Source organism: Rutidosis leptorrhynchoides, chromosome 3 (genome assembly GCF_046630445.1).
Source record: "Rutidosis leptorrhynchoides isolate AG116_Rl617_1_P2 chromosome 3, CSIRO_AGI_Rlap_v1, whole genome shotgun sequence".
NCBI lineage: Eukaryota > Viridiplantae > Streptophyta > Magnoliopsida > Asterales > Asteraceae > Rutidosis > Rutidosis leptorrhynchoides.
The window spans coordinates 133,074,305-133,084,941 of NC_092335.1; the positions used below are offsets into that span (position 1 = coordinate 133,074,305).

The following is a 10,637-nucleotide window of genomic DNA, read 5'->3' on the forward strand; positions in this document are numbered from 1 at the left end:
ATTGTTTATAACACGTGTTTTGTTAGCATAGATGAGAAGCTTGATAGTTTAAGAATTAGATAGCGACACGTGGGTTATAACAGTGGCAATTGGTCTATACGAGATATTTAGTAAGGGAGAAAAATATGAAGAATAAGAAGAAGATAAGATTAACCAGATATCTTATGAGAAAAGATGAAAAAATTAATCGAGAATAATTGAGAAGATAAAGAAAATAGAATTGTAGATTCGCGGACAGGGAACGCGAAGAGAAAGAAGGTAAGAAAAGTGGCGGCTCACCAGTACTCGATGGCAGCGGATGACCGGCGTTACATCGGTGTTCGGTGACAGGAAGAGAACGGTTGAAAACCTAAGCATTTGATACCATGTTATATAATGTAACCTCGTGGGTTATTAAGTATTATTGATCAACTATATATAATGATTACATGAACATTCTAGAAACCCTAACACAAATCTAATGGACCGAGCCCGTTTATACGATTGGGCTGGACAATATTTACATTCTAATATGCTGGGAAACATAATAATTACATAAAGAGTTTGCCCGACTTATTCTTTGATAAAGATTAGGTGTGTCGTGCGTTACTACAGGCTTATCGGTGCATTTGGTTTGGTACATGTAGCTTCACGATTTTATGGTGATGCAAAATTCGCATGCTGTATTTTAAGCGTGTGTTTTATATGTGAATTCTTGTATACTCCGTAATATTCACATTTATAGTGAGTTACTTAGCATAACAATATTTTTTTTAAAGTTTCAATTATATTCTCTCTTTTTATGACAAAATACAATTAAACATGACAACCGGTTAATTTTAGAAACAATTATATAATTTATATTTAAGTGAAGATAATTTGCACATATCATTCATTTTTCTCTTTGTGTTGCTTTTTTTTTTTATTTTTATTTTTTATTTTTGCTAAATAACGATTACTATTAAAATTAAAGAATCTTTATCAATAGATGAAAAATCCCCAAACCGATACAGGGGCGAAGCCAGAAATTTTGATTACCGGGGGCATAAAATAATAACAAATATATGATGAAAATTTAAATACGCTATACCTACAAATAAACAAATTTATATTCTACATCAACGTCTATATATTTCTTTCATTGAAAAACGACCTACAATTGCTTTACCCGTAACACTAGCAACTCTTTTACCCCATCTGATGTTACTTTTCTTTTTTTTACAAATCGTTATAGTGTCTTACATCCGTATATAACCAATAGTTATTTAATAGTGTGTACAAATTCATAGAACTACTATATACTAGGAATAACAATTTTTAATTGAAAGGCAAGTGTTGATTGAATATATGTTTCATTTGTAGATTTTCAAGCATTCAATCACTAGGCCACTCGTTTAAAGTTAATTACGAATAACATCTGACCAGATTCCAAATAAAATTGTGATAACTTAATATGACATAAAATAATTATAAAACATTGACCGTAAAATCTAAGTAATTACTAAACTAAATTAATACAAGTATAACATTAAAAAACCCTTAAGAAATTAGATCATTGAAAGTGAAATGATTTTTTATAAATATTACATAAAGTGAACTACAAAGATTAATAATCACTTCAAGTAAACGATAATATATAGTACTCGTACTTGTCACTGTAAAATTATATCGCAAACGTTTAGATCATACTTGAATCAATATCAATCTAAATTTTATTATTAGGAAGCAAGCAAATTCAAAACAGCCACTAAATAATTTGCTATTAAAGAATTGGACCAAGGTTGATATAAACTAATAAAAGTGGATATAAACTGATAAAAGTGTGAATAATTTGAGTTGTGAGCCGGTGCCCTAACTTTAATTGAATGGTAGCACTCTTTTAAAAGTCCAAGAATTCTTACAAAATATTTACATAACAAACATCAATTTATCATTGCACTGGTTGCCTGTGCACCCACAAGTCATAGAGTGGCTTCGCCACTGACCGATACAAGAAGAAAACAAAATGCGACGAAGGGCTTCTAAGCCAATGCATATTTGTAATGTTCTCGTGTTTTTGCATGGGTGATTCATCAATTTGTAAGGATCCCGCCTTTGTATTCTTCTTTTGTGTGAAATATATTTGGCTTTCAAAAAAAAAAAAAAAAATTAAATAAATTAAACAAGATAATCTTTGTGGGAGGGAGTATATAAGATCATTTCTAGTGATCCGTCAGTTTGCCAAGGTCAAATTAGGTGGAAAAACTAACGGAAACTGAAGGCCGTTAACGGGGCGCCAGTTTCCGTTAGTATGGGGCGTTAGTTAGGACTATGACGGAAAAAAAACGTTAGATTTGTTGTTCGAATTTCATTGGTCCACGTGGCGTTTGTGTCCCCCCAACGGCTATAGAGCCGTTTACTCATTTTTTTTTTTTAAATACATAATTTTATTTATAAATATAATCCATTCCATCCCATTTTTACACACAACATTTCAATTTTTACTCTCAAATTTTACACAATCAAACCCATTTTCACAATTCTCAAATCAAAAAATGGCCAACCATTGCTACATCAACCTCGACGTTCATCACGATGGTGAGCTTTCCGACAACCGAAACTATTGGTATGACGGGCAAACTAAATCGTTCAACGATCTAGACGTCACCGGCTGGGATGTAGAACGCGTATAAGTTTTATACGCAATAGGGTTGATTTCGAAGCCGCCGACGTTTGGTATTGTGAGGAGGTCACGAATTTGTTCAAGGCGTTTTGTTTCGATGCCGTGTGGGAACGGATGGTCGGAATAGCAAAACTGAAAAACAAACGTATCGCGTTGTACTGCCGGAACGTGTGGAGTCTTCCGGCGGGGAACGGTCGAGATGATGATACGTCTTCGCATGATTCGGGATCTCCCACTCGCTATGGACGTTAATTTTTTTATATTATTTAGTAATTAATAAGTAATTTTAGGATTTAATAAGTAATTTTAGGTTTTTAATTGTAATCGTTTTAGGACTTTTTTTTTATATAAATTTGTAATCGTGATTAGGACTTTTTTAATAAATTTGTAATCGTGTTTAGGATTTTTAATTATTAGTTTTTTTTAATCGTGTTCTACTATTTTTTAATAATCGTCAATATTTTTTTTTATATAAAATGTGTTACAAATAAAATAAAATTTAAAAAATAATAAACTGGTGGACCCTACTGAAAACTGACACAAAAAACTGACCCTGACTGCTAGAAAAGGTCAGACACTGACCCTGCTGACTCACAGCCAGTTTGCGATTTTTGGGCAAAAAACGCAAAAACTGCCTCTGACGTCAGCGTGACCACTAGAAATGGTCTAATGTGACGTCCACAATGAACTAGAAAGGCATAGTTGCTAAGATATTTTACTTGAAAACGAAATACAGTTGGGTCAACATGATTAATAATACTACGTGAGTGTTATCAACTCGCTTCATGCATGTAAGCAAGTTATTGATCATCTTATGATCTTATCCATAAAATCTCACCCAAGAATGTACACCGTTAAATATTACTCTCTCTATCTCATAATAAGTATTATATTTGACTTTTCAAGGTCATATTTCTATAATTTTGACTTTTGTTATTTTTATTTGTGTTATATAATATTTAATGAAACTTATATCAATGAAAACATATTTTTAAAATTGAATCCATTCATATAAGTTTCATCAAATACTACAAAACACAAATAAAAATATTTGAAGTCAAAGTTTTGAAAGTATAACCTTGAAAAGTCAAATATGACACTTATGAAACAGACGAAGTAATATTTAACATTAAATATTACGGAGTATACAACTAAAAAGAGGATATTACAATAATTATTCATACACATAAAAGCAAACTTGTTTCATTACAAATATTGCTTGAAGTCTTAAATATCGAATACAGTAGTACGTACTATACGTAGCATGTTGAAGCACACTTGTTTTAAATTGTCTAAGGTAGATTTATATTACCTTATTCAATGATAATGATAATGATAATATGGAATAATATACAATAAATCTTATGTTTACAATCTTAATGATGATTAAAGAGCGTCTTCGATAATTGTCATCAAAACTTATAACTTAACGTTTCATTTCTCCGGGACCAGTTGGTGGCATCACAACTCCTTGGTTTTGTCTTGCTAGATTTCCTTCCCATCCTAAATATTTCAAAAACGTACAATAAAATAAATAGTTAAATACTCACATTAGATCATTTAATTTCTCATAATTATTAAGCCAATGGCTAACGTTAATTTCGATAATATATAATTAGTAATTACCAAGAGACGGGTCAAGTCCACGATACTGTAGCTCACGATATTCTTGGCAAATAGCGCACGTCTGGCAACAACAATGTATAAGGCAGTCGTTGCAAGGTTGCTCGGGCAACATGTATTGTTTCCTTAACTTAGAACGAAACATGCATGAATATATACATTGACATCCGGTGAATAGACAAAGTATTGAATAAATGGCTCCATGTACACCGCATGCTGTTTTTATACGTCATATGTCAACAGAAAACGTTAATAAAAAAAGCTAGCATGATTAATTTTGATTTAGTATATTGTATATATACTCAAAATTATATATTTTCAAGATACGGGCCTAGAACCAAACTTTTTACCACTCAAACAATAGTTCGGTGATACTCAAAATTATATATTATATGCATATATATAAAACTAAACAACTAATTAAGTATATAATTATGTGCCCATGTCTTGAAAACTATTTATTGCAATATAATATTGAACAAATTCGTTCGGTAGATATATACTTACAAGTAGTTCCCTTATCAACAACCTCAGCAATTTGTCCAAAAGTAATGCACGGGCACCAACATGTCAAACAACCTATAAATCATGGTCAAAATAATTCAAAATTTCAATAAAACAGTAAAAATGTTTAACTAGTTTATTTTTGGCTTACGGAACGATCGATGAATCTAGCACTTACAACTAGAACAATCTTTGGTGCAATCGCAAAGACCGGTGGACCATTCACTCGGGGTGGTCGAGTGATGTGCCGGGATACCGGTGACGTAGGCTGGATTTTGTGGCATAGGCTGGCCGGAAGGATACATGGTTGAAAAATGAAGGTTGTGATGAATGAATTGTTTTGGTTTTGTGAGAATTGGCTTATTTATACGTACAAAGTTGGAGACTTGGTTATATATGGGAGATATGTATAAATATGTACTAGTCAAACAAAGTTGGCCATTATGGTTTTGCTCGGAAGCCTCGATCTATAAATTTGCATTCATGAATTATTCTTCATTTGATTAATTTAGACCAAGTTAATGTATAGAATATTACACACTATGAATTAATTAGACGAAACGAAGGATAAATTTGTAAAACCAAATTGGATTTATGAGTTGATTTGTTAAACTTAAACCAGGGGTACAGCCATTTGATTTTGGTTTAAAATTATTATTAGAGCATTTGTTAGGCAGTTTGTTACAAAGGCATTCTCACGGCATGGGTTGTTTTGTTAGCAAAAGCAACACCCTAGAGGGCGTTTTGTTCGTGAAATTTAAAAGAATTTCATTTCAAATCTCAATAAATCTCATATTTGATACGAGAAATTGGTTGAAAAGATTTTCAAATCAAATTCTATGAAATCTCATAGATTCATAGATGAAGGATTTTAAAATCTGTTGTATTGATGAATGATTTCTAAATCCCATGTTTCAATCTTCTATTTTGTATTTCAGTTTTCACTTTTGTTTTCGCATTTCAGTTTTCAATTTTTATTTTCGTGTTTCAGCATTCACTTTCGAGTTTCAACTTTAAGACTCGTATTTCAGTTTTCAATATTGCATTTCATGTTTTAGTTTTCAGTTTCAACTTTTAGATTTGCATTTTATTTATTAGTTACGCATTTCGTGTTTCAGTTTTTAGTTTCGTGTTTTAGTTTTGGAGTTTGCATATAATTACCATGTTAAACAATTGAATTTCGTAGGTACTATGCTTTATTGATAAGGTATTTATAAATTACAAATGATATCTTAAATCCTAATTACTATAATGGACCGAGTCAACTGGGCTATACTTATATTCTAATAAGACATAGTTTATTTAATTTATATACCTGAGCTACTAATCTTGAAGAAGCAAGCCCATTACAACAGGACAACAGGTCAAACCCAACTATAGATCTTCAATTTGGAACAAAACATCAACATGTCAGGGAAGTGTTGTTGATTTTAGCATGATCCAACGCCATTTTAGTTGATTGGGTTGCTACGTTGAAAGTGCTCGGACCATTGAAACGCTACACGGATTTGGGGAGTGTGGAGTACACGTTCGTAAAGTGTAAAATGGTTTGAGGTTATATTAGTGAGCTTGAAAATAATATTTGGAACATTAGAAATGCGAAACGCGACTTGAAAGGCCATACGCACGAAAAACCATAAAGTGGAAATTTGAGTTGCTGGACAGGCTTAGCCCACGGTGCGGCTCTCAGGCCCGCGGCGCGGCTTAAGGCATAAATTTAAGGTCGAGGCTTTTTGCAAATTTTCAAGTGAGGTTCTTCGTTAGCCCGCGGCGCGGCTCTCAAGGCTGCGGCGCGGCTTAATACTAGTTCACTGAAAAGGTGATTTTTCAACCCAAAAGGCACATTTGAATCCCAAACGTTATGGGGTTGTTCCAGGACATTTATGAAAGGTTTTTTCATGTATTTGGACTTGTTTAAGCACAAATACATGGGTGTGACATTCCAAGCATTATGTGGGTTCATATGAAAAGGTGTGACTCTTCAAAGACACCTTTTGATCCATTATAAATATATGGATTCATTTCTATATGAAGGGTTAGACACTTTACACAATGTTCCAGATTTTGAACATGTCTAACACACTTTCAACACAAAACTTCCAGATTTATGCAATCTACAATTGCAAGGAACAATTATCTTTTGGTCAAGACGATTATTCATACTAGTCTTATCCTAATAGTGATTTCGTGTAACCCGTGACCAAGTGGGTTAAAATACTCTATTAAGAAAGTGTTCACACGATTCTAGTATCAATCCGGTTGTTGATTCTTTACCCACTAATCCATATTTCTCCAACAATTTAATAGAGTATTTATGCAAGAATCATGGACTGGAATCGGTGAAACTTTTGAGGGAATGAAGATTATCATCAAAGTGGACTGGAATAGGGATTGTATTAATGGGAATGAATTCCATTGGTTATGATAATGGATCGAGCACATGCAGAAATCCGTCCATCAATTTAATAATTGGGTACACATTTTCTGTTCGTTTTATAATGATAGCCATGGCTCTATTTTACACAAATTAAAAATTTTGTGGTCTTATTTACATGGGGGATGATTCTCACACACTGTTTTTTGATCCTCACACACCCTTTTACCCTATTATTAGGGAGGAGTTCAAGTAAATTGGTGTGTGAGGATTAAAAAACAGTGTGTGAGAATCATCCCCTTATTTACATGCATGGAATTGATTGGAAAATTATGGTTGTTTATAAATTTTATATGTTTTTTTTTTTTGGTTAACGAGGGAACCCGCCCCGCAACACCCACATTGGAGCCCTACGGACCGGTAAACCCTCGGGTACCCGAGCCCCCAGGCTTACCCGGATCCCAGATGAAGCATCTTCAGGTGAGCTCCCTTTTTGAACGAAATGGCTTCGCCAAGATTCGAACCCGGGTGGCTCCCCTCACAGGAAGTCCTGGTGGCCATCCAAGCTATGCATGGATGGTTGCAATTGGCGAAAGTTGATATTTTATTTATTAACGGTTATTTCATTTAATGTTTGCAATTCACGTTAATGGACCATATGGTGTTTCATGATCATAATTTCTGCATTTATTGGTGCATCATAATTCTGAGAATAAAGAATAGATGTATGCACGTGTGATGGCCTGAGATGGCATGAATGGATGGTGATCAATGATATGATATAAGATCAAAAATTATGATCTTATGTGCATTAATGGTTGCAATGAAAACATTAAATGTAATTTTCTTTTGAAACGTCTTGATCAACGAAATGGATGAAGTTTTCAAATAAGTCTCATCATTTATATTTATACATCCATAATTAATTATTGATGATAATGCACGTGGAAAGCCATGTTTCGTAGTTCTATGTTATGACATACTTATATGAAGTAATTATGTTCATAATTGCATGATGATAAATAATTCTCGTATTGCGAAATTGCAACCATGTTACTGTAATTTGCGGGTAACCCTTGTTTGAAGTAACTGTCCAAGTGAAAGCATATCTTTTGGTTGTTTATAACATTTAAATTTGGTTGACTTAATTCGCAATGGTTCACTTTTATCCCTGTAAGCACTGATAACAGTTAATTGGTATTAATGCAAGTGATATCCTCATGATAAAAATCAATTTGTTTCAACTATACAGTTGGAACGTACAATTCGATTTCAATTGGAACGGATTATACAAGATGGATATATGTAATGTTAATAAAAGATTGTGTTAATATATTTTATGAATATTGACATGGAAAACCCTCTATGATTATTAACATTATGATTGTTGGTAAGACAATGAATTGATTGATAACAATTGTTAGATTATTTACGGGTGGTAATAATTCGTGAAAAGTTCACAAGACAACATTGTATGTTTGTAAAGTGACTGGTTTTGTTACCAAATAAAATGACCATGAAGTCTTTATTCATTGGTGAGATATGTCCATAAATCTTTTGATGTTTATCAAGATGGTGCAAGTGAAATAAATATAATTTGATATGAAACAAGGATTAGATGTTGCTCAATTGTTTCTAAGTACCAGTTTGCTTTGGAAATTGGTGGTATGATGTATATGATTACATCAAGTGACCAATATAGCATGGTGTTAGAAAGATTAAGCATAGTCTAGTGAAATTCATTGTGATAGGGCTTTAGTACTTAAATACTTGTTGTTAGGAAAAGATTTCCTATTGTTAGGATAATATTTCCTATTTATTAGAATTGATTGGATAAAATCGGTAGTTTGTATAAATCCCTTAATTAGTGGGATTTGCATTTATCTAGGGGATTTAGTTTCCTAATTCTTATCCCCAAGACTCTATAAATAAAGAGGTCTTGGGGTGAGGTTAGTTGTCTTTGCCTGCAGCAAGAACCGATCTCATAACTTTGAGATCGTCTATCCTCTGTTTTTCATTGTTTATATTCTTCATTTATTCAATAAAATGTTAAACTTTGAGAAACTTCTTTTGTTCTTCGTTTCCGCACTAAGCTAATGTTTAATTCTTTTGCTTGATCGACGTTATGGGGTCTATCAATTGGTATCAGAGCAGGATCAACATATCTTGTTGATGTTCCGGTCATTTTCGAGCAAAAGATGTCTTATTGAAGATACAAAAGAAAAATCGTTTTCAGATTCGTCATGCTATGCGCAGTCTATGTAAAACGATTGTTTTAGATTCGTTGGCCGTTGGATCGTCATGATTTTTGGATATGAGGTTAACGGCATATAGATCTATCTCGTGTAAAATTTTTAGCTTGATCTGATAATTATATTAAAAGATATGTATTTTTAGTTCTGCTGTAATTCTGAGTCTGGAAACTCAGACTCAAGACTCTGATTGAGATATGAGTCTGGATTTCGGACTTAACAGTTTGACTCAAATGCAGACTCAAAATCAGACTCAAGCACAGATTATAAAGATTAGATTCAGACTTCAGTTTCGCGTGAACTTATACTTAGTAGAAGTCAGACTTACACTAGGTCAGACTCAAAATACTTCAGACTCTAGGACTCCAGACTCAAATCAGGTCAGACCCATTTGAGTTCATCTCTTTTGAACTCGGATTTTGAAGTGGTTATTCCTCAATAAGAAGACCCGATGTTAGCTCAACATAATCAACATTTATGAAGATGAAGATTCAACAAATATGTTCAAAATTTATACGCAAGTGGTTAAGTGGTGGTGAACGCGGTTTTTCATGCATATTTTCAAATGCAGTTTTTTCATGATTATGTTCATATTAGTTGATGATTTGTCTTCGGGATACATAAGTGCTGATGAGATGTTGAGGCTATGTGTACAACAATGATAAATAAAGAGGAGGAGAATCAAGATTAAAGAAAGATCAGTTTATCAAGAGTTATGAAGATCATACAAGATGGTTAAAGTTTTGAAGACAAAGATTAGATTTATTTTTAGTCTATATTTACATCTTGTAACCGATTGTTTTATCCTAATCAATTAGGGGGAGATTGTTAGGAAAAGATTTCCTATTGTTAGGAAAATATTTCCTATTTATTAGAATTGATTGGATAAAATCAGTAGTTTGTATAAATCCCTTAATTAGTGGGATTTGCATTTATCTAGGGGATTTAATTTCCTAATTCTTATCCCCAAGACTCTATAAATAAAGAGGTCTTGGGGTGAGGTTAGTTGTCTTTGCCTGCAGCAAGAACCGATCTCATAACTTTGAGATCGTCTATCCTCTGTTTTTCATTGTTTATGTTCTTCATTTATTCAATAAAATGTTAAACTTTGAGAAACTTCTTTTGTTCTTCGTTTCCGCACTAAGCTAATGTTTAATTCTTTTGCTTGATCGACGTTATGGAGTCTATCAATTAAAGTGAATTAAAGAACTATGAGTTAAGTGAATTATTTAGCATACTGTCA

General features: G+C 32.9%; 1 protein-coding gene across 1 annotated transcript; it reads right to left on the bottom strand.

Moving 5' to 3' along the window:
- Positions 1-3,790: 3,790 nt before the first annotated feature.
- On the bottom strand, positions 3,791-5,131 carry LOC139896833 (cell number regulator 10-like). Its single transcript, XM_071879475.1, has 4 exons — positions 4,947-5,131; positions 4,772-4,843; positions 4,268-4,480; positions 3,791-4,144 (listed from the first exon to the last, which is right to left on the bottom strand). The coding sequence occupies exons 1-4, from the start codon at positions 5,071-5,073 to the stop codon at positions 4,068-4,070; spliced, it is 489 nt and encodes a 162-aa protein (XP_071735576.1). The 5' UTR covers positions 5,074-5,131; the 3' UTR covers positions 3,791-4,067.
- Positions 5,132-10,637: the final 5,506 nt, after the last annotated feature.

What these genes read in the sequence shown, in the direction of transcription:
- LOC139896833 (XM_071879475.1), bottom strand. Translation starts at nt 5,073, where the DNA reads ATGTATCCTTCCGGCCAGCCTATGCCACAAAATCCAGCCTACGTCACC. An exon ending in CACCAAAGATTGTTCTAGTT is followed by an intron (nt 4,844 to 4,946) that starts GTAAGTGCTAGA and finishes CATGATTTATAG; the next exon opens with GTTGTTTGACATGTTGGTGC. An exon ending in TGGACTTGACCCGTCTCTTG is followed by an intron (nt 4,145 to 4,267) that starts GTAATTACTAAT and finishes TGAAATATTTAG; the next exon opens with GATGGGAAGGAAATCTAGCA.